The sequence below is a fragment of the Pristiophorus japonicus genome, chromosome 16, assembly GCF_044704955.1.
Source record: "Pristiophorus japonicus isolate sPriJap1 chromosome 16, sPriJap1.hap1, whole genome shotgun sequence".
In the NCBI taxonomy this organism is placed as follows: domain Eukaryota; kingdom Metazoa; phylum Chordata; class Chondrichthyes; family Pristiophoridae; genus Pristiophorus; species Pristiophorus japonicus.
In genome coordinates, this window is record NC_091992.1 from 121,464,133 (window position 1) to 121,488,792 (window position 24,660).

Consider the following 24,660-nt stretch of genomic DNA (forward strand, 5'->3'; position numbering starts at 1 on the left):
CGAACAGGGAAGTGGAGGTGAGTCCATGATCAAATCAGCCATGATCTTATTTAATGGCGGAGCAGGCTCGAAGGGCCAGGTGGCCTACTCCTGCTCCTATTTTTTATGTTCTTATGACAGCTGAAAGCAGCTGCAGTTTGCCATGTAGGGCGAGATAGAAGTAAGGGAAAAAGCAGATAAGGTGTGAAAAAATTCTAGGTGATGTCTCCTTCAGCATTGCCATTCGCCACAACCATAACTCTCTCACTGACCATGATGGTCAGCATGTTTTCTTCCACGGAGGAGAGGGTGTGCAAGTGAGCCCAACCACCAACGTTATCAGCCTTGTTGCCTCAGGTTATGCGTGATCATCTGCTGCAAGAAAGAAGAGAGTGTGTTAGTGACAGTTTTATGAACTGTTTAGAGAATATTCCTGTCCTGATTGAACAGTTGGTATGCAATGTTTGAGATGTGGGGAATTGAGCATTGCTATTGTGACAAGTGTATGAGTATGAGGTGGAGTGAAGTGTGATGCAGTGATTGCAAAAGTTTGAAGGAACACTGGGGAGGTGAGTGTATTGTGTTTCGTGAGGTTGAAAAGTAAGAGTGCAGTATTCTTACCGTGACAACTCTGGTAAGGGCATTGAACTTTTTGCGGCATTGCCTGAGAACTGACCTCTGAAACCTTCCCACTTGTGATGAAGATGTTGCCTGGAGGCCTATCTGCCCCCCCTGGGGGAATAGAATCTCCTTCGTCCTGTCTACAGCTTGGACCAGGGCCCCTAAAGAAGCATTGTAGAATTGGGGCTTGATCTGTTGGACTTTTGTCTTCTTACAAATGTTTCCTGATGCCTGCAGCCAGAGCGCACCTCCCCATTAAGATTTGCTGGCTGCCTTAAAGTGGCATCAGAGATGCTAGATCCCCGCAGCCCCACCCCCTCCCCCACCCCCACCCCTCGGAAACAAGCACCGAAGCGATTTTAAAAATTATTATTCATTCATGGGTTGCGGGCATGGCTGGCCAGGCCAGCATTTATTAAGCATCCCTGATTGCCCTTGAGAAGGTGGTGCTGAGCCACTTTCTTGAACCGCTGCACTTCGTGTGGTGAAGGTACTCCCTCAACACTATTAGGGAGGGAGTTCCAGCCTTTTGACCCAGCGACAATGAAAAAACGGTAATACATTTCCAAGTCAGGATGGTGTGTTCCTTGGAGGGGAACTTGCAGGTTGGGGCGTTCCCATGCTGCCCTCGTCCTTCTAGGTGGTCGAGTTTGCGGATTTGGAAGGTGTTGTCGAAGGAGCCTTGGCAAGTTTCTGCAGTGCATCTTGTAGACGGTGCACACTGCAGCCACAGTGCGCCATTGATGGAGAAAGTGAATGTTTAAGGTGGTGGATCGGGTGCCAATCAAGCGGACTGCTTTGTCCTGGATGTTGTTGAGCATCTTGAGTGTTGTTGGAGCTGCATTCATCCAGGAAAGTGGAGACTATTCCATCACACTCTTGACTTGTGCCTTATAGATGATGGAAAAGCTTTGGGGAGTCAGGAGATGAATCACTTGCCGCAGAATACACAGCCTCTAACCTGCACTTGTAGCCACAGTATTTATGTGGCTGGTCCAGTTAAGTGTCTGGTCAATGGTGACCCCCCAGGATGTTGATTTTGTGGAATTTGACGATGGTAATACCGTTGAATGTCAAGGGGAGGTGGTTAAACTCTCTCTTGTTGGAGATGGTGATTGCCTGGCACTTGTGTTGCATGAAGGTTACTTACTACTTATCAGCCCAAGCATGAATGTTGTCCATGTCTTGCTGCATGTGGCCACGGACTACTTCATTATATGAAGAGTTGCAAATGGAACTGAACACTGTGCGATCATCCCTATTTCTGACCTTATGACTGAGGGAAGGTAATTGATGAGACAATTGAAAATGGTTGGACCTAAGACACTGCCCTGAGGAACTCCTGCAGTGATGACCTGGAGCTGAGATGTTTGGCCTCCAACAAATACAACCATCTTCCGTTGTGCTAGATATGAGTCCAACCTGTGGAGAGATTTCACCCTGACTTCCCATTAACTTCAATTTTACTAGGACTCCTTAATGCTACACTTGGTCAAATGCTGCCTTGATGTCAAGGGGGAGTCACCTTCATCTCACCTCTGGAATTCAGCACCTTTGTCCCTGTTTGGGCCAAAGCTATAATAAAATCTAGAGCTGTGTGGTCCAAACTGAGCTTCAGTGAGCAGGTTATTGGTGAGTCAGTGTCGCTTGATAGTACTGTCGATGATCCCTTCTATCACTTTGCTGATGATTGAGAATAGACTGATGGGACGGTATTTGGATTTGTTCTGCTTTTTGTGGACAGAACAATACCTGGGCAGTATTCCACTTTGGTGGGTAGATGCCATTGTTGTAGTTGTACTGGAACAACTTGACTAGAGGTGTGGCTAGTTCTGGAGCACAAGTCTTCAGCACTATAGCTGGATGTTATCAGCACGCATAGCCTTTGCTGTATCCAATCCATGTGCGCTCGGTCGTTTCTTGATATCACATGGAGTGAATCGAATCAGCTGAAGACTGGCTCCTGCGCCCAACCCGGAAGTCCCGCCCCAACACGGAATTGAGCCATGCGCCCCATCAAAGGAAGCGGAGCGCTTTCTCCACCGCTCAGCTTCCTTGGAGATGCTCTCCCGGGGCATCAGTATGGTGCTGAGTAGGCCAGCACTACGCGGGTGCTCCACATAGCACTAATATGCTACAACACCCCTCCCCTTTAATTGAATTGGGCCACCAGCGACGCGATTGACCAGGGCAGCAGTCTGGCACCCAAAATAGAGTGCCGGGCTGCATGATGGTGGCTTGGTCGACGTGAAGGTCGCCATTGTCAGGCCGACGCAAGAGTCGACCAACAGATAAAAATGGCGGCCGGGGCACTAAAGGCCTCCCCTTTAAGGGGCACGCCGGCGCCAAATGTCCGCCAGCTTCACGACCCGCAAAACTGGCGTTGATATATGCCCGTGGCCCGCGGGGCGTTAAAGGGTCGGCATGCATGACGATGACGTCATCGCCAGCCCAGTAGTTTCCCCGGAGGCACCCCCTCACCTGGATGAAAACGCCATTTTGCCCCGTAAGCGCCGCCCGGAGGTCAATTTCTAGGCATAGCTTGAGTAGAGGTTTGATACAACTGAGTGGCTTTCTACTTCACCTCAGAGGGCAGTTCACAGTCAACCACATTGCTGTGGGTCAAGAGTCACATATCGGCCAGACCACACAAAGTCTGCAGATTTCCTTCCCAAAATGACATCAGTGAACAAGATAGGTTTTTACGATAATCTGGTAGTTTCATGGTCGCTATTTCAGATACTAGCTTTTTATTCCAGAATTAACTGCATTTAAATTTCCCAGCTGCCGTTGTAGGATTTGAACTTGCGTTGCTAGATCATTAGTCCAGGCCTCTGGATTACTCGTTCAGTAACATAACCACTATGCCACCGATTCCGATAAGGTAGCATCAATCTTATGTGGTCCCGAAGACCATCTGAACAGGCGAATGCAGACCTGCCCCCTGCGCACCCATTTATCGCACGATGAATTTTACAGGCACTTGGCTCCAAATATCTGTGGCCACCTTGACAACTGGTGACTTGCATCATAGCAGTATCTGCTGATTCTCTGCAATCTTTGTTGTCGCATATACTTGACAATTGATGAAACTCCTTCAGTGAAACACACTTTGGCAGTGATCCTTACAGATGTTGAATCAAGTAACAAGAGACAGGAACTGGGAAATTCCATAGCGCCTCGTTTGGGGGCGGTAACATCCGCAAGGCGGGACCTGTTGCGACGCGCGGAAGTCCCGCCCTGCTTGCGAAATTGGGGTTACTGCTCTCGAGAGGAAGCGGAGCACAAAAAAACACGGTCCACTTGCTCTCTGGGGCAGAAGTGTTGGGAGCGGGATGCAGCGCTACACTCTGGGCTGCTTGGCGCTGCCACGTGGGAACAACCCTCCCCTTCATTAAAGGGGATTGCCCAGCTGCAAACACTGCAGGGCCCGACCTGGAGCGGGGTGCCATTCCACCAGCTCACGGCACGGTTTAAAGAATTGACACACAGGTAAGTCGGACGATTTTTTAAAGTTCCTCCTGCCGCTCCCGTTCATGTTCCCTGAAGCTGTTGCTGACATCGCCCGGCGCAGCTTCAGATGATGCTTGATAATTTTTGCTCCAGGGTGAAAATGGGGCGCTGCGCTGGCAGAGCGCGGCATTACCAGTTATCGCCGCCGCTAAACTCCCGTGGAATTTAGCGGGAGTCGTTTGTGGTGCCACGCCCGGGTGAAAAATATTTTGCTCCCCGTTAGTGGTCCCTAGGGGTTCTAATGGGAGGCAATTTCTCACCCTAGACCTTTGCAGTAGATCTGTGGTCATGCCTCCAAGGAACAAAATGGTCTACAGAAGGAAACAGCTGCAACCAACCATCTCATTAACACTGGATTGATGTTTCCCTGAAAAGGGACAGGTGCAGGGATGGACTGGCTCCCTGGAAAGGGCATAGGATTCTTCAGATTTTCACAGAAAAAAGTGGGCGCCAATAATACTATGGAACCATTTTCAGGGGCATTTGGAAAATCTCTCAATTTCCCATATAGCCAGTCTGTCCCTGTATGGGGATAGAGAATATTCATGTTCAGGTTGAACCTTGAGTAACCCTCACATAATTACCAAATATTATTGTTTATAAACTTGTTAGGTATGGATGTTGCACATTCTGTCTTGTGGTGGAAGGGGCTTCCTTCGATTTGTCATAATTACTGCTTGGAAGTCTAAAGAGGTCTGTCGAGGATGCCTTGGATAAAAAAAGGAAGAAACCAGTATTTCATATCATGTGAGATCATATTTTTTCCTTTCAATGGAAGTCAATATTCACACATTGCAATTCCATTTTATTATTCCCTTTACCCCATGCAAAGTTTACTTCTTTAGCTATATTTTGCACAGGGACACAAAGGATACACAGCACAGAAACAGGCCATTCAGCCCAACCACTCCATGCCGGTGTTTATGCTCCACTCGAGACTCTTCCAATCTTTCCTCATCTAACTCAACCAGCATAACCCTCTATTCCTTTCTCCCTCACATGCTTATCTAGCTTTTCCTTAAATGCATCTGTACTACAGGTATTTGCTTCAACCACTCCCTGCGGTAACAAGTTCCACATTCTCAGCATTCTGTTAGTAAATAATTTTCTTCTGAATTCCCTATTTGATTTCCTGGTAACTACTTTATATTGTTGGTGTTATGTATTTAACCCCATGTAATCTGTATTACACTGCCGCCAGAGGGCCTACCTGTTGGAGTTCCAAGGGATCCCAGCAACCACCCACGAGGTACCTGGACTCTAGAGATATTAAAGGAGCTAAGGTCACACTTGCTCATTGTGCACAGTACTCATTTTCATCCTTTATTATGAATGTATCAATTGGCAATGAGGTAACGAACAACCGCGCGAAAATGCAAAGAACAGTTGGTATAGAAACATAGAAAATAGATGCAGGAGTAGGCCATTCGGCCCTTCGAGCCTGCACCGCCATTCAATGAGTTCATGGCTGAACATGCAACTTCAGTACCCCATTCCTGCTTTCTCGCCATACCCCTTGATCCCCCAAGTAGTAAGGACTACATCTAACTCCTTTTTGAATATATTTAGTGAATTGGCCTCAACAACTTTCTGTGGTAGAGAATTTCACAGGTTCACCACTCTCTGGGTGAAGAAGTTTCTCCTCATCTCGGTCCTAAATGGCTTACCCCTTATCCTTAGACTGTGACCCCTGGTTCTGGACCTCCCCAACATTAATAAGAACATAAGAACATAAGAATTAGAAACAGGAGTAGGCCATCTAGCCCCTCGAGCCTGCTATGCCACCCAACAAGATCACGCTGATCTGGCCGTGGACTCAGCTCCACTTACCCGTCCGCTCCCCATAACCCTTAATTTCCTTATTGGTTAAAAATCTATCTATCTGTGATTTGAATATATTCAATGAGCTCGCCTCAACTGCTTCCTTGGGCAGAGAATTCCACAGATTCACAACCCTCTGGGAGAAGAAATTTCTTCTCAACTCAGTTTTAAATTGGCTCCCCAGTATTTTGAGGCTGTGCCCCCTAGTTCTAGTCTCCCCAACCAGTGGAAACAACCTCTCTGCCTCTATCCTGTCTATCCCCTTCATTATTTTAAATGTTTCTATAAGATCACCCCTCATCCTTCTGAACTCCAACGAGTAAAGACCCAGTCTATTCAATCTATCATCATAAGGTAATCCCCTCATCTCCGGAATCAACCCAGTGAATCGTCTCTGTACCCCCTCCAAGGCTAGTATATCCTTCCTTAAGGTGACCAAAACTGCACGCAGTACTCCAGGTGCGGCCTCACCAATACCCTGTACAATTGCAGCAGGTCCTCCCTGCTTTTGTACTCCATCCCTCTCGCAATGAAGGCCAACATTCCATTCGCCTTCCTCATTACCTGCTGCACCTGCAAACTAACTTTTTGGGATTCATGCACAAGGACCCCCAGGTCCCTCTGCACTGCAGCATGTTGTAATTTCTCCCAATTCAAATAATATTCCCTTTTACTGTTTTTTTTCTCAAGGTGGATGACCTCACATTTTCCGATATTGTATTCCATCTGCCAAACCTTAGCCCATACGCTTAACCTATCTAAATCTCTTTGCAGCCTCTCTGTGTCCTCTACACAACCCGCTTTCCCACTAATCTTTGTGTCATCTGCAAATGTTACACTACACTCTGTCCCCTCTTCCAGGTCATCTATGTATATTGTAAACAGTTGTGGTCCCAGCACCGATCCCTGTGGCACACCACTAACCACCGATTTCCAACCCGAAAAGGACCCATTTATCCCGACTCTCTGCTTTCTGTTAGCCAGCCAATTCTCGATCCATGCTAATATATTTCCTCTGACTCCGCGTACCTTTATCTTCTGCAGTAACCTTTTGTGTGGCACCTTATCGAATGCCTTTTGGAAATCTAAATACACCACATCCATCGGTACACCTCTATCCACCATGCTCGTTATATCCTCAAAGAATTCCAGTAAATTAGTTACACGTGATTTCCCCTTCATGAATCCATGTTGCGTCTGCTTGATTGCACTATTCCTATCTAGATGTCCTGCTATTTCTTCTTTAATGATAGCTTCAAGCATTTTTCCCACTTCAGATGTTAAACTAACCGGCCTATAGTTACCTGCCTTTTGTCTGCCCCCTTTTGTAAACAGAGGCGTTACATTAGCTGCTTTCCAATCCGATGGCACCGCTCCAGAGTCCAGAGAATTTTGGTAGATTATAACGAATGCATCTGCTATAACTTCCGCCATCTGTTTTAATACCCTGGGATGCATTTCATCAGGACCAGGGGACTTGTCTACCTTGAGTCCCATTAGCCTGTCCAGCACAACCCCACTGGTGATAGTGATTGTCTCAAGGTCCTCCCTTCCCACATTCCCGTGACCAGCAAGTTTTGGCATGGTTTTTGTGTCTTCCACTGTGAAGACCGAAGCAAAATAATTGTTCAAGGTCTCAGCCATTTCCACATTTCCCATTATTAAATCCCCTTTCTCATCTTCTAAGGGACCAACATTTACTTTAGTCACTCTTTTCCGTTTTATATATTGGTAAAAGCTTTTACGATCTGTTTTTATGTTTTGCGCAAGTTTACTTTCATAATCTATCTTTCCTTTCTTTATTGCTTTCTTAGTCATTCTTTGCTGTCGTTTAAAATTTTCCCAATCTTCTAGTTTCCCACTAACCTTGGCCACCTTATACGCATTGGTTTTTAATTTGATACTCTCCTTTATTTCCTTGGTTAACCACGGCTGGTTATCCCTTCTCTTACCGCCCTTCTTTTTCACTGGAATATATTTTTGTTGAGCACTATGAAAGAGCTCCTTAAAAGTCATCCACTATTCCTCAATTGTGCTACCGTTTCGTCTGTGTTCCCAGTCTACTTTAGCCAAATCTGCCCTCATCCCACTGTATTAAAACACTCTACCTAAACGCACGCAGCATTCGAAATAAAGTAAATGAGTTGACGGCACAAATCATTACAAATGGGTATGAATTGGTGGCCATTACAGAAACGTGGTTGCAGGGTGGCCAAGACTGGGAATTAAACATACAGAGGTATCTGACAATTCGGAAGGATAGACAAGAAGGGAAAGGAGGTGGGGTAGCTCTGTTAATAAAGAATGATATCAGGGCAGTTGTGAGAGATGATATTGGCTCTAATGAACAAAATGTTGAATCATTGTGGGTGGAGATTAGAGATAGTAAGGGGAAAAAGTCACTGGTGGGTGTAGTTTATAGGCCCCCAAATAATAACTTCACGGTGGGGCGGACAATAATCAAGGGAATAATAGAGGCATGTAAAAAAGGAACGGCAGTAATCATGGGGGATTTTAACCTACATATCGATTGGTCAAATCAAATCGCACGGGGTAACCTGGAGGAGGAATTCATAGAATGCATACGGGATTGTTTCTTAGAACAGTATGCTACAGAACCTACAAGGGAGCAAGCTATCTTAGATCTGGTCCTGTGTAATGAGACAGGAATAATAAACGATCTCCTAGTAAAAGATCCTCTCAGAATGAGTGATCACAGTATGGTTGAATTTGTAATACAGATTGAGGGTGAGGAAATAGTGTCTCAAACGAGCGTACTATGCTTAAACAAAGGGGACTACAGTGGGATGAGGGCAGAGTTAGCTAAAGTAGACTGGGAACACAGACTAAACGGTGGCACAATTGAGGAACAGTGGAGGACTTTTAAGGAGCTCTTTCATAGTGCTCAACAAAAATATATTCCAGTGAAAAAGAAGGGCGGTAAGAGAAGGGATAACCAGCCGTGGATAACCAAGGAAATAAAGGAGAGTATCAAATTAAAAACCAATGCGTATAAGGTGGCCAAGGTTAGTAGGAAACTAGAAGATTGGGAAAATTTTAAACGACAGCAAAGAATGACTAAGAAAGCAATAAAGAAAGGAAAGATAGATTATGAAAGTAAACTTGTGCAAAACATAAAAACGGATAGGAAAAGCTTTTACCGATATATAAAACGGATAAGAGTGACTAAAGTAAATGTTGGTCCCTTAGAAGATGAGAAGGGGGATTTAATAATGGGAAATGTGGAAATGGCTGAGACCTTAAACAATTATTTTGCTTCGGTCTTCACAATGGAAGACACAAAAACCATGCCAAAACTTGCTGGTCACGGGAATGTGGGAAGGGAGGACCTTGAGACAATCACTATCACTAGGGAGGTAGTGCTGGACAGGCTAATGGGACTCAAGGTAGACAAGTCCCCTGGTACTGATGAAATGCATCCGAGGGTATTAAAAGAGATGGTGGAAGTTATAGCAGATGCATTCGTTATAATCAACCAAAATTCTCTGGACTCTGGGGAGCTACCAGCGGATTGGAAAGCAGCTAATGTAATGCCTCTGTTTAAAAAAGGGGGCAGACAAAAGGCAAGTAACTATAGGCTGGTTAGTTTAACATCTTTAGTGGGGAAAAACGCTTGAAGCTATCATTAAGGAAGAAATAGCGGGACATCTGGATAGGAATAGTGCAATCAAGCAGACGCAACATGGATTCATGAAGGGGAAATCATGTTTAACTAATTTACTGGAATTCTTTGAGGATATAACGAGCATGGTGGATAGAGGTGTACCGATGGATGTGGTGTATTTAGATTTCCAAAAGGCATTCGATAAGGTGCCACACAAAAGGTTACTGCAGAAGGTAAAGGTACGCGGAGTCGGAGGAAATGTATTAGCATGGATCGAGAATTGGCTGGCTAACAGAAAGCAGAGAGTCGGGATAAATGGGTCCTTTTCGGGTTGGAAATCGGTGGTTAGTGGTGTGCCACAGGGATCGGTGCTGGGACCACAACTGTTTACAATATACATAGATGACCTGGAAGAGGGGACAGAGTGTCGTGAAACAAAATTTGCAGATGACACAAAGATTAGTGGGAAAGCGGGTTGTGTAGAGGACACAGAGAGGCTGCAAAGAGATTTGGATAGGTTAAGCGAATGGGCTAAGGTTTGGCAGATGGAATACAATGTCGGAAAATGTGAGGTCATCCACCTTGGGAAAAAAAACAGTAAAAGGCAATATTATTTGAATGGGGAGAAATTACAACATGCTGCGGTGCAGAGGGACCTGGGGGTCCTTGTGCATGAAACTCTTTTGAGTTTATCTGTGAAAACATAAAAACATTAAACGGTGCCACCCGACCTGGGTGACACTCCAGACATTTACAAGGCCCATTTTTTTTTTCCCCCTTTTTTGTGTTTTTTTTTGTGTTTTTTTCTTTTTTTTGTTTTTTTTTGGGCACTAAAATCACAATTTTTCCCCAGTGCCCCCTATAAAAGGGAAGGGGACACTAAAAGCACCGGCAATTAAAACAAATTAACTTTAAAACGTAAAATCAAATTAAAATTTGGTTGCCGGGCGTGATGATGCACTCCAGTCCCTCCGGTGCCCACCTCTCGCGGAAGGCCGCGAGCGTACCGGTGGACACCGCGTGCTCCATCTCCAAGGACACCCTGGACCGGATGTAAGAGCGGAAGAGAGGCAGGCAGTCAGGTTGAACGACCCCCTCGACCGCCCGCTGCCTGGACCGGCTGATGGCACCCTTGGCCGTGCCCAGGAGCAGTCCTACGAGGAGGCCTTCGGACCTACCCGCTCCCCTCCGCACAGGGTGCCCAAAGATCAGGAGAGTGGGACTGAAGTGCAGCCAGAATTTCAGGAGCAGCCCCTTCAAATAATGGAACAGGGGCTGCAACCTCGTGCATTCCATAAAAACATGGAACACGGACTCCTCCAGACCGCAGAAATTGCAGGCGGCCTGGGAGTCCGTGAACCGGCTTAAAAATTTGTTGCACGGCACTGCTCCGTGCACCACCCTCCAGGCCAAGTCCCCGATGAATAGTGGGAGGACCCCTGCGTAGAGTGCCCTCCATCGGGGACCCCCGCCTCCTCCGGACGGCAAGATGGTACGCCATGGCGTGTCCGGACGGCCGGCGAGGATGGCAAAGTTGAGGGTGTGCAGGAGCAGCCCGTACAGGAAACCCCTCCGCGCGGAACTGAAAGGCACGGAGGGGATTTCCCCGAGGCGGCTCAAGTTGTGAGGCGCCGGCCCCCGAGGGAGGTTCCGGGGTTTGGCGCCGATGAGGAATTCCGTCCGGACGGGGGTCAGTTCGGACGGGATCTCCCCACGTGCTTGAGCCTCCTCGATACACCTAACGGAGTCAGGGCCCAGAGCTGTTTTTAGCGACTCGATGGCATCGGCCGCGCGGCGGACGTTGGCAGAATTTAGGCGCCGCGCCAGCGTGACTGGCGCCATCCAGCCCGCTCCTCCGCCATCGAGCAGGTCCCTGACCCTGGTCACCTCACCAGCCACAGCCCTCTCTTCCGACCGCCACATGAAGCCTCGGCCGTGGAGGTACGGATTCCCGAGCAGCGGCTCCTGCAGGACGGCCGCCACTCCAGCCGGCGGAGAGCTGCGCTTGGTGGAGACTTTGTTCCAGACCCTGATGAGTTCCCTGTAAAAGACAGGCAGCTCCCGGAGGGCGGTCCTGGCACCCCCCAAGTTCACAAACAGGAGCTGCGTGTCATAATTGAGGTCGAGCTGCTGGCGGAAGAAATACCTCGCCAGAGCACACCACCTAGGAGGGGGCTCGACGTAAAGGTATCTCTGCAGGGTCTGAAGACGGAAAGTCGCGAGCTGGGCGCTGACGCACACCAACGACTGACCGCCCTCCTCAAGCGGGAGACTCAAGACCGCGACAGAGACCCAGTGCTTCCTGTTGTTCCAGAAGAAGTCCACCAGCTTCTTCTGTATCTTGGCGACAAACGCAGGGGGAGGGGTCAAAGTGACCAGCCGGTACCACAGCATTGCGGCCACCAGCTGGTTTATGACTAGCGCTCGACCCCTGTAGGACAGCACTCGGAGCAGTCCTGTCCAGCGCCCTAGGCGAGCGGCGACCTTGGCCTCCAGCTCCTGCCAGTTCGCCGGCCAGGCTTCCTCGTCGGGGCTAAGGTAGACTCCCAGATAGAGGAGATGGGTCGTGCTCCAGGCAAAAGGCCTGAGCTCCTCCGGCAGGGAGTCCACCCGCCACTGACCCACCAGGAGTCCGGAACATTTCTCCCAGTTGATCCTGGCGGAGGACGCGGCCGAGTAAATCTCCTGGCACTCACGCATCCTCCGCAGGTCAGCGGGATCCTCTACCGCGAGGAGCACGTCATCGGCGTAAGCCGAGAGGACGACCTCCACGCCCGGCCCTTGCAGAGCCAGTCCCGTCAACCTCGTCCGCAAGAGGCGCAGGAAAGGCTCCACGCAAACGGCGTATAACTGGCCGGACATGGGGCATCCCTGGCGCACCCCTCTCCTAAAGCGAAGGGGCGCCGTCAAGGACCCGTTAACCTTAATCAGACACTCCGTGGCGGCGTACAAAAGTCGGATCCGGGCGACGAAATGCGTCCCGAACCCGAAAGCGCGCAGAGTTCCGAGCAGATAGTCGTGATCCACCCTGTCGAACGCCTTCTCTTGGTCGAGGGATAGGAAGGCGACCGACAGACCAGCCTCCTGGGAGCAATGGATGAGGTCCCGGACCAGATGGATGTTGTCGTGGATCGTCCGGCCCGGGACCGTGTAGGACTGGTCGGGGTGGATCATGTGGTCCAGCACGGCACCAAGGCGAGCAGACATCGCCCTGGCGAAGATTTTGTAGTCCGTGCTGAGGAGGGAGACCGGGCGCCAGTTCTTAAGGAGGCGGAGATCGCCCTTCTTAGGCAGCAGGACGATGACTGCCCTGCGCCAAGAGAGGGGCATCTCCCCGGTCGCCAGACTTTCCCCCAGGACCCGCGCGTAGTCGCCCCCCAGGACGTCCCAGAACGCCCTGTGGAACTCCACGGTCAGCCCGTCCAGCCCTGGGGATTTTCCCCTCGAGAGCCGGGCGAGGGCACCGGTCAGCTCCGCCAGGCTTAGCGGAGCTTCTAGATTTTCAGCGCCCTCCGGGCTGACCTTCGGCAGGTCCTCCCACAAAACTCTACGCGCTTCCTCGCTGGACGGATCCGGAGAGAACAGAGCCCCGTAATATTCACGGACCCTGTTGTTGACGCCCTCCGGATCCGAGACGAGAGAGCCGTCGTCGGCCAGCAGCGTCAAGAGCTGCTTACGGACACTCTGCCTTTTTTCCAGCGAGTAGAAGAAGGGGGAGCCGCGGTCCAGATCCCGCAGGAACCGGATCCGCGACCTCACGAACGCGCCTCGGGACCCGACGAGCTGCAGGTCCTTCAGCGCGGCCTTCTTCGCTTCGTACACCGTCCGCAGGGCCGGGTCCTGGACGACTTGACCGAGACGGGCTTCCAGGTCGAGCACCTCTTTTTCTAGGCGCCCGACTCTGGCCGCCCGCCTCTTGGTCGACCCCCTCGCGTACTCTTGACAGAAGACGCGGACGTGAGCCTTGCCCACGTCCCACCATAGCCTCAAGGAGGGGAAGCCTCCCTGCTTCCTTCTCCAGTCGGACCAGAATCGACGGAACGAGTCCTGGAACCGCACGTCCTCCAGCAGCCGGTTGTTAAAGTGCCAGTACGCGGACCCCGTCCTCGCGCGGAGCGAAGCGAGCTCCGCCCACACCAGGTGGTGGTCCGAACACGGCACCGGCCGCATGGAGGCCGCCGGGACGCAGGAAACGTACGCCCGAGACACGTAAAGGCGGTCGACTCTAGACCATCCAACTCCAGGCCTCACCCAAGTAAAGGCGCTGGAGTCGGGGTGGAGATTTCGCCAGACGTCCACCAAGTCGAAGGACCCGACCAGGTCCCTCAACTTCTCCATCGCCGTCATGCACTGCGGGGCACCGGAGCGGTCCCTCGCCTCGAGGGTGCAGTTAAAATCCCCCCCGAGGACAATGCAGTCGCCGACGTCGACGGAGCCAAGAAGAGCGGACACCTCTTCAAAGAAGCGCGTTTGCTGCGGGCCGGGATGAGGGGCGTACACGTTCACGAGATGGAGCGGCACGTCCCCCAGGCGAACCGTTACGTGCAGCAAGCGGCCTGGCACGGGCTCCTCGACCCCCAAGATCTCCGGCTGAAAATGCGGGCCCAGCAAGATGGCCACCCCACTAGAAATGGCGGTGAGGTGGCTCATGCGGACCTCTCCTTGCCATTCCAGGAGCCACGTGGCTTCGTCTCCCGGAACGGTGTGGGTTTCTTGCAGGAAGCACACCGCATATTTCCCCTCCCGCAGGAGCGAAAAATTGTCAAATCTACGGCGTGCCCCTCTGCCGCCGTTGATGTTGAGGCTGGCTATGGTTATCTTCATGGCAAAAGCATAGTGCAACCTCTACCTTAACCTATTGTGGGGGAGGGAGCGGAGTCTTTTGTTGAACTCCGCTCCCTCCGCAGCCCAGCGAGGAGTCCCTCGAGCTCGCGCAGCTCAAGGTGCTGCTCCTTTGTCAAGGGCCCGCCCGCGGCCAAGGTTTTAACGGCGGCGCGGACGGACCCCTTGATCAGCTCCGGCTCGGACCATTTTTCCAGGGCCAGTCGGGCTTGGTCGCGGCGACCCCGGCTCTGGGCCAAAAAGTCCCGGAGTTCCTTTGCAGGAACGAGGAGGGCCTCAGCGGCGGCCGCGAGCAGATCCACCGCCTCCCTGGCGGTGGTCTCTAGGTCTTCACCCGCGTCCCCCACCGAGTCCCCGTCCTCCTCCGGGAGGTGGCCGCCAGCAGCCGGCCCATCGACCGCACAAGGTACGGCAAATGAACCGGCCGCTCCAACCGGCCCTGGCACTGCCCCGATCCCACCCCCAGGATCGTCGGCAGAGGAGTCCCCACTGGGCTCTTTTAAAAATGGTGCCGGGTCGGGAAATGACAGCGGAAGGGGTTCCCCCTCCGCCCCAGGAACCGGAGAACAAGGAGAGACCCGGCCATAGGAAATCCCCAGGCCCTCCAAGTGCTCCAGCTCCAAAGTAAGGGGCGAGGGTGGGTGTTCCTCCCCCTCCCCGCTGCCACCCCCCGGCCCAGCATCTACAGTGTCATAATCAATTGTTTCATTCTCTGCCGGGTCGAGCAAATCCCGGGGTAAGTTGTGTATTGGCTGGGCGGGCTCAGGTTCGGCCTTTTCGGCCCCGCCCGCCTCGGTCCCCGGGACGCTCGACCCGGCGGCTACGCATTCTTCCACTGGCCCCACGCCCCCCACGACAGGCAGATCTTCCACGCCCTCCCCAGGAGGCAGCGGCTGGGCAGCCTCGACTGCCTCACCCTCCCCGGGGAAAGACTCCTCGCGCCTGCAGCGCAATTTGGGGGCGCTGGTGGGGGACGCGGGACACGCGGCGGGCACCGCCTCCTCCGCGGAGGGATGTTGTTCCCCCTCCGCCTCATTGGGGCGGTGCCTCTTTTTGTTCCTGGGGGCGCGCGGAGTCAGGGAGACCCCCATGTCTGCCGAGGCCTCCCGCTCCGCCCCCCCCTTTTCCTTTTCTTGCCCGCGCCTGGGCCCCTCTGTGGTGTTATTCAAGGGCCCGGGCACGGGCTCGGGGCACCCCGCGCTCGCCGGTGACTGGGTTGGGCTGAGCGCGGTGGTCAGACTTTCCGGCGCACCGAGGGGACCCGCCTCTAGATGTTTTTCCTTCTTCCGCGCCTTCTTTCCGCTCGGACGCTCTCCCTCCCCCCCGCCGGAGGCCCTGAAAACAAAGGCCTCCGACGATGCCCGCGCACCCATGGCTCCCGGCACGCGGACGCAACTAGGGGGAGGGGTGGCGGCGGTGCCAGCCTTGGCCGCCTTCGGTGGTTTGGCGGCCTTGGAGGCGGGGCAGTTCTTACGAACGTGCCCCACCTCCCTACAGGCATGGCACCGCACGCCGTCCGACGTCCAGAAGACGCGGTAGGCAGTCCCCTCGTGCACCACATTAAAGTGCCCTTCTGTCAGGTCCTCCCGCGCCAGCCGGACAAAGAGCTGGCGGCGGAAGGAGAACACGTGGCGCAGGCTGTTCTCCCTGAGGCCGAGCGGTATGGGGTTGATCCCCGACCTTACCTCCCCCAGTTGGTGTAGGTGAGGGAGGAGGAGCTCAGCGGAAACAAAGGGCGGGACGTTTGACACGATGACCCTCTGCGCGGTGGCCTCGAGAGGGTCCACCGGCAGGAACGTCCCGCCCACCGTGAGCCCCTTTTCAAGGGCCAGGGACACCGCCCGCTCCGACCCCAGGAAGAACACGGCCTTCCCAGACATCTTGGAGGCTGCGACAATGGCCGAGGGGCCGACTACCCCAGCCATCGCCCGCACGCACTCCTCAATGCTCATTGTGGGGTGAGTGTAGCTCTTGACCCCGTGTTTTTTCGTAATTAACCTAAATGGTGGCAGGGCAGCGGGTGGCGCAGGAGGTGCCGTGGATGTGGACACCGCCTGCGCATACGACCTTGCTGGCCCTGCCACCGGCGTGGATGGGGTCGCCATCACGGGGTCCCTTTAAGGGCTACACCCACCCCAAAGTCACAGGCCTTAATGGTCTTTTAATGGCCTCGTATATTAACTGAGCAGAGGAGCCCTTAACGAGGCACCTCTCCCCTCGTTGACAATTGGGGAGAGGCCTTGCTCCCTCTGCTCAGTTGTCTTAATTGGTTTTTTTTTTTTGCAAATTTGGAAGGAAGAGGCCTCAGAGAGAGAGGGGAGAAACAGAGTAGCAGAGAAAGAGAGAGGGGGGTGGGAAGGGGGGGGGGGGACTGCGAGGGCAGGTCTCCCCTCGCAGCTGTGGGTGGGTGCACTCCCCAGATGGCAAAAACACAAAAGTCCTTGGGGTGGTCTTCAGGTGGGGGGAGAAGATGTCTTCACCTGGGGTAGCTGGAGCCACCAGGCACTCCTAACGATCTTTAATTGGGTGAATAAGAAAAACAACAATCTTCAGCCTGGTAGCTCCAGCTATCCCAGGCTAGGCAAATGTGGGGGGGGGTGGGGGGGGTTCCAATTGTGGGGGGGGCCTAGTTGTAAGCAAGGCCCCCACACACACTTCCACACACACACACACCCCCCGCGATGTTCCGGCCCTCAGTGGTCTTCTTTCCTCCCCCCACCGAAACAACAAAGTCTTTTTGGGGAAATGCACCCACACCCACCTGTAGAATGTTGAGTCTCCCTCCTTCCACACTGGATGTTGTTGGTCTTTTCCCCCTCTCTCCAACTCCTTGCAGAAATGATAAAGTTGTTTAAAGTTTTTTGCTTTCTCCTCCTCTCCCTCTGGATAAAGTTGAAGGTGAAGCCCCTTCCTTCCTTCTATTCCTGGGCTGGTCTCAGGGCTCTCCAGGCAGGAGCTCAAGTTGCTTGCAGCTTCCCTCACTGCTCACAGCTCCAACTGAGCAGGACACGCCTCCACTGCTCTACGATTGGTTCCTTGTGCATGAATCCCAAAAAGTTAGTTTGCAGGTGCAGCAGGTAATGAGGAAGGCGAATGGAATGTTGGCCTTCATTGCGAGAGGGATGGAGTACAAAAGCAGCGAGGTCCTGCTGCAATTGTAAAGGGTATTGGTGAGGCCGCACCTGGAGTACTGCGTGCAGTTTTGGTCACCTTAAGGAAGGATATACTAGCCTTGGAGGGGGTACAGAGACGATTCACTGGGCTGATTCCGGAGATGAGGGCGTTACCTTATGATGATAGATTGAATAGACTGGGTCTTTACTCGTTGGAGTTCAGAAGGATGAGGGGTGATCTTATAGAAACATTTAAAATAATGAAAGGGATAGACAAGATAGAGGCAGAGAGGTTGTTTCCACTGGTTGGGGAGACTAGAACTAGGGGGCACAGCCTCAAAATACGGGGGAGCCAATTTAAAACTGAGTTGAGAAGAAATTTCTTCTCCCAGAGGGTTGTAAATCTGTGGAATTCTCTGCCCAAGGAAGCAGTTGAGGCTAGCTCATTGAATGTATTCAAATCACAGAAAGATAGATTTTTATTCAATAAGGGAATTCAGGATTATGGGGAGCGGGCGGGTAAGTGGAGCTGAGTCCACGGCCAGATCAGCCATGATCTTTTTGAATGGTGGAGCAGGCTCGAGGGGCTAGATGGCCTCGTCCTCTTCCTAATTCTTATGTTCTTATGTACCCCACTACAAAGAAGCTCTGTGCTCTGTATCTTGTGGGTGTGCCTCCAGATCTGTCTGAAGCGCATCCTCAGGAGGCCAATGGCTTGTTCAGTGACACATCTGGTTGTGATATGGCTTTCATTATATTGCTCCTGGGCCTCTTTACTTGGGTTCCTCATGGGTGTCATCCGTCATGTTTTAAGTTGGTCTTCCTTGACTCCAAGCAGCCAGCCAGTAAAGTCTACTTCAAGGTGTGAAGAGATCCGAGAAGGAGGACTGCTGCAGGACGAAAGCATTATGGCAGCTGCCTGGGAATTTTGTGCACATCTGCATAAACATCTTTTTGTGGTTGCACACCAACTGAACACTGATGGAGTACGAGCCCTTGCGGTTTATGAATACTTCTGGGTGATCTAGGGATGCCTTAATTGCCACATGCATGCAGTCGATGACGCCTTGCATCTGTGGGAAGTTGACTAGAGCCGCAAACACGAGCATCCGCTCACTGACTGGCATCATCGATGGCAAACTTGACATAATTGCCTGCACTGGCAACAAGCTGTCAGTCACCTGTTTTATGCATTTGCGGGCCGCCGACTGCGAGATCCTGCAAATGTCTGGCAAAGCCCTTGACGGAGCCAGAGGCAAATAAGATGACTTTGACCGTCACTGGTAAAGCGTGGCCAACAGGTCCAATTGGCAGCAGGTCTTGTTCCAGTAGGCTGCAAATGTCTGCCACCACCTGATGGGAGACCTTGAGCCTCCAGAGACACTGATGTTCTGACATATCAAGGAAGCTCATCCTCTGCCTTGTTGCGGGTATGCCCACCTGCGAGCTGCACCTCTCTGCTCATCCCCTCTCTCCTGTAGAGTGGCAGGTCTGTGAGGAGCACACTGTTGGTACTCCTGCTGCTGGTGCCCTCCCTGCTGCTGCTGGTGCTGTTGATGCTGCTAGTCATCTTGGTCCTCAAGTGAGTTCCAAAGTAAAACAGCAGAAGCGGCACCTATGCTGATCTGATAGATCACAGTTCCAAAGCGGAGATCAGATGTACAACCTTCAAAGTTGTGAAAGTCACCTCCAAGTTTTCAAAAGTTACTCCAAGGAAAGTAACCTCTCAGCACAAGTAATGTGAACAAAGCCATTATTCTAGCTTTCCTTAAAACCTATTGTTGATCCTCTTCCTCCAGCATATATATCATATAAATTGGAATTCCAATTATAAATATCATTATATGAGTTCCAGGAAGCCTGGGAAACCTGTGCACCCTCAGTTATATTACAAAACCCATGTTAATATCGCTGTTAATGAATGATTAACCCGCCTGTCTTGAGAGGGCTGCTCGCACATAGCCTAACTCGCTGCAGTTAAATGCAGAACGCGACAGGTTGGAGTTGGCTTCCAGACTCGCTGTCAACTTCAGCGCTTTTAACCCCCCCCCCACCTGCTCCCAAAACCACACGCTCCTACAAGTTAAAATTCACCTCAATTAAATATATTTACTAAAGGCATCTGTAAAATAGTTGTGTAACTTGTACACTGTATGTAGCTTTCATGTTTTGTGTGATTGTAAGTTCTTCAAAACTTTTGATGATTCTTGTCTTCCAGGTGGTATGTACACTTTTCACAAACACTGATAATATGACTAAATGGCCTCAGGTGGTATCAGAAGATGTAGTGAAGCATGCACAACAGCTTAAAAATGATGTGTTTGTAGTTGGTGGACAACTAAAGGGGAAAGCGCTCCTTGCACTTCCAAAAAGTGCAGATGATTTGGAAAATTCAGATGAGGATTCAGACAGGTATGGCTGTACAAAAGCTTACTAATATTTTCTAATGCTTTTTATGTTATATTTATTCAAAGTGCAAAAATATTTCTTGCCTCCTTTGGTCTCGCTGTAAAATGCATTATTCCCCAATTAGGCAATACAAGCAGATGACCTATTCTGAGCTCTCTTCCTTGATTTGATGTTAAAAGGTGCATGAGATTCCCAAGCTGACGATATTCATTTCCCTCTTTGCAGTCCAGCCGATGACATCCCCTCAAGATCATATAAGAATGTAGTTATTTGCAATAAAAAAATGCTCTGATTGGGTCCCCTTGGAGGATAAGACACACTCAGTAGTTTATCTGGAATGTTTAATTAGAACCGCCCAGCACAATTTCTCAGTAACTTTGCAAAATGTAATTCGCGCCATTCTGACTGCCGACTCCAGACAGCAGAGAGCTCCCCCCTCGTAGCCCACGTTCCTGACCCCCTCCCCCCCTCCCCTAACCCAGTCCAAGTTCCTACCACATCCCAGCCCAAGTTCCTCATACACTACCCAAGTTCCTGACCACCGCAGTCCAAGTTCATGCCCCTCCCCCAGCCGATGTTCCTGACCACCGCCCCCCACCCCAAGCCCAAGCTCATGCCCTATCCCAACCCAAGTTCTTGCCACCCTCAGTCCAAGCTCATGCCCCAGCCTACGTTCCTGACAGCCCCCTCCACCAGCCCAGGTTCCTGCCCCATCCCAGCCCAAGCTCCTGACCCCCCCTCAGCCCAAGTTCATGCCGCCTACCCCCAGCTCAAGTTCCTGACCCCCAGCCAGAATTCATGCCCCATCCCAGCCCAAGTTCATCCCGCAGCCCAAGTTCCTGCTTCAACCCAGCCCAAGTTCCTAACCCACCCTAGCCCAAGTTCCTGACCCCCCCCTAGCCCAAGTTCATGCCCCATTCCAGCCCAAGTTCCTGACACCTCCTTTATTCTCCTTTCATTGCCTCTTACCAGTTTATTTTGGGTTATTATTAGGTTTTATACTTAATGACCCTATTATAAAAGTTAGGATTACATATGTTTATTTTTTCAACTTGAGCAACTTGCTCCTCTACTTTTAAAGATTGGTATACTGGAACCCCTGTGTATTTGCATCTTTATTCCTTTTCAACATCATCAACATAGGCAGTCCCTCAGAATCAAGGAAGACTTGCTTCCACTCTTAGAATGAGTCCTTAGGTGGTTGAACAGTCCAATACGAGAACTACATTCCCTGTCACAGATGGGACAGATAGTCGTTGAGGGTAAGGGAGGGTGGGACAGGTTTGCCGCACGCTCTTTCCGCTGCCTGCACTTGATTTCTGCATGCTCTTGGCGATGAGATTTGAGGTGCTCAGCATCCTCCCCGATGCACTTTCTCCACTTAGGGCGGCCTTTGGCCAGGGACTCCCAGATGTCAGTGGGGATGTTGCACTTTATCAGGGAGGCTTTGAGGGTGACGCCTGCGTCTGCGCACATGCAAAGGCTGAACTCCAGGACATAGTCGACGTATTTACTGAGGCGTATGAAAGACTTACGCTAAACATCCAAAAGATAAAGGACCTCCACCAGCCTGTCCTCGCCGCACAGCACTGCCCCCCAGTCATCAAGATCCACGGCACGGCCCTGGACAACATGGACCATTTCCCATACCTCTTATCAACAAGAGCAGACATTGACGACGAGATTCAACACTGCCTCCAGTGCACCAGTGCAGCCTTCGGCCACCTGAGGAAAAGAGTGTTCGAAGACCAGGCCCTCAAATCTGCCACCAAGCTCATAGTTTACAGGGCTGTAGTAATACCCGCCGTATGGCTCAGAGACATGTACAGTAGACACCTCAAGTCGTTGGAGAAATACCACCAACGATGTCTCTGCAAGATCCTACAAATCTCCTGGGAGGACAGACGCACCAACATTAGCGTCCTCGACCAGCCAACATCCCCAGCATTGAAGCACTGACCACACTTGATCAGCTCCGCAGGGCAGACCACATTGTCTGCATGCCAGACACGAGACTCCCAAAGCAAGCGCTCTACTCGGAACTCCATCACGGCAAAAGAGCCAAAGGCGGCAGAGGAAACGTTACAAGGACACCTTCAAAGCCTCCCTGATTCCTTTTAAAGCTTCACTATTTAGTATATATGTCAACTCTATTCCTCTTCTCAAAATATATTACCTCACACATCTTGCCATTCTTTGAATTTAATACCTATCTGTGAATCCACTAAATTGTCCCCCCAGCCCAAGTTCATGCCCCATCCCAGCTCAAGTTCCTGACACCACCAAGCCCAAGTTCCAGACACACCCCAGCCCAAGTTCCTGCCTGGTCCCAGTCCAAATTTCTGACCTTATCACCCTCCCAGCCACCCAACAGCCCCCCCACTCCCCCTCGCCTGCCGCACCATAAATGGGGCATTGTGTGTGGGTCACGGATTGTTAACAGGTTTATTTGGAATGAGGTGAAGAGTGACAGTGTTGTGACTTCCGGATTTCATCTACTCCAACGATGTCCCTTAGCATCGAGCTTTCCGAGAAATTGGTTGGAAGAACGTGATCCGTCGTCCCCGAGTTTCCTCTCTCCCCTCCAATCCCCCAGTCTCCCTTTCCCCCCAGTCTCCCTTTCCCCCCAGTCTCTCTCTCTCTCTCTGTCTCACTCTGCCTCACTCTCGCCCCAGTCTCTCTTACTCCCACCAGTCTCTCTCTGCTCAGTCTCTCTCTCTCTCTCTCTCCCCCCTTCAGTCACTCTGCCCCCCGTCCCAGTCTCTCTCTCTCCCCAGCCTCTCTCTCTCTTCCAACCTCAGTCTTTCTCTCTCCCCCCAGTCTCTCTCTTCCCCCGCAGTTTCTCTCCCCCCACCAGTCTCTCTCTCCCCTCAGTCTCTCTCTTTCTCCCCCCAATCTCTCTCCCCCTCTCCCCCCAGTTTCCCTCTCCCCCAGTTTCTCTCTCCACCCAGTTTCTCTCTCCACCCAGACTCTCTCCCTCCTCCAGTCTCTCATTTTATCCTTCTCCCATTTTCTCCCTCTCTCCCTCCCCCAGTCTCTCCCAATCCCCGCCCCCCAGTCTCTCTCTCCCGCTCCCAGTCTCTCTCTCGCCCCCAGTCTCCCTCTCTCGCCCCCAGCCTCTCTCTCGCCCCCAGTCTCTCTCTCGCCCCAATGTCTCTCTCGTCCTCAGTCTCTCTCTCGCCCCCAGTCTCTCTCTCGCCCCTAGTCTCTCTTTCTACCTCAGTCTCTCTCCCCCAGTGTCTCGCCCCCAGTTTCTCTCTCTCGCCTCCAGTCTGCTCTCTCACCCCCAGTCTTTTTTCTCGCCCGCAGTCTGCACTCTCGCCCCCAGTCTGCTCTCTCGCCCCCTGTCTCTCGCACCCCAGTATCTCTCGCCCTGCCCAGTCTCTCTTTCGCCCTCAGTCTCTCAGTCTCTCTCTCGCCCCCAGTCTCTCCCTCACCGCCATTCTCTCTCTCACCCCCAGTCTCTCACTCACCGCCATTCTATCTCTCTCGCCCCCAGTATCTCTCTCGCCCCCATTCTCTCTCTCGCCCCCAGTCTCTCTCTCGCCCCCAGTCTCTCTCTCGCCCCCAGTCTCTCTCTCCGCCCAGTTTTCTTTCCCCCCAATCTTTCTTTCCCTCCAGTCTTTCTTTCCCTCCAGTCTTTCCCTCCCCCCAGTTTTTCTCTCCCCCCCAGTCTTTCTCCCTTCCCAGTCTTTCTCTTCCCCCCCAGTCTTTCTCTCCTCCGTGTCTCTCTCTCGCCCCCAGTCTATCTGTGGCCCCACAGTCTTTTTCTCGACCCCTGTCTCTCTCTCGCCCCCAGTCTCTCTCTCGCCCTAGTTTCTCTCACCGCCCAGTTTTCTTTCCCCCCAATCTTTCTTTCCCCCCAGTCTTGCCCTCCCCCCAGTTTTTCTCTCCGCCCCAGTCTTTCTCTCCCCCCAGTCTTTCTCCCCCCCCAGTCTTTCTCCCCCCCCAGTCTTTCTCTCCCCCCAGTCTCTCTCTCGCCCACAGTCTCTCTGTGGCCCCACAGTCTTTTTCTCGCCCCCAGTCTCTCTCTCGTCCCCATTCTCTCTCTCGCCCCCAGTCTCTCTCTCCCCCCGAGTCTTTCTCTTCCCCCCAGTCTCTCTCTCGCCCCCAGTCTCTCTCTCGCCCCCAGTCTCTCTCTCGCCACCAGTCTCCCTCTCGCCCCCAGTCTCCCTCTCGCCCCCAGTCTCTCTCTCAACCCCAGTCTCTCTCTTGCCCCCAGTCTCTCTCTCGCCCCCAGTCTCTCTCTCGCCACCAGTCTCTCCCTCGCCCCCAGTCTCTCTCTCGCCACCAGTCTCCCTCTCGCCCCCAGTCTCCCTCTCGCCCCCAGTCTCTCTCTCAACCCCAGTCTCTCTCTTGCCCCCAGTCTTTCGTCCCTAGTCTCTCTCTCTCGCCCCCAGTCTCTCTCTCGCCCCCAGTCTCTCTCTCGCTACCAGTCTCTCCCTCGCCCCCAGTATCTTCCTCGCCCCAGTCTCTCTCTCTTGCCCCCAGTCCCTCTCTCTCGCCCCCAGTCTCTCTCTCGCCCCCAGTCTCTCAATCCAGTCTCTCGCCCCCGGTCTCTCTCTCGCCCCTAGGCTCTCTCTCACCCCTAGTCTCTCTTTCTACTTCAGTCCCTCTCTCTCTTCCCCAGTGTCTCGGCCCCAGACAATCTCTCGCCCCCAATCTGCTCTCTCGCCCCCAGTCTGTCTCTCCGGCCTGTCTCTCTCTGTTCTCAGTTTCTGTCTCTCCCTCCCCCGA

General features: G+C 52.2%; 1 protein-coding gene across 1 annotated transcript in view; it reads left to right on the top strand.

Annotated features, from left to right (window-relative positions):
* The window catches only part of LOC139226779 (dynein axonemal heavy chain 17-like), a 1,002,254-nt gene that overhangs the window by 46,447 nt on the left and 931,147 nt on the right, over positions 1-24,660 (top strand). Inside the window, exon 3 of the mRNA XM_070857781.1 lies at positions 19,733-19,926. Within this exon, the coding sequence (XP_070713882.1) occupies positions 19,733-19,926 (194 nt within the window). The remainder of the gene's footprint in view (positions 1-19,732; positions 19,927-24,660) is intronic.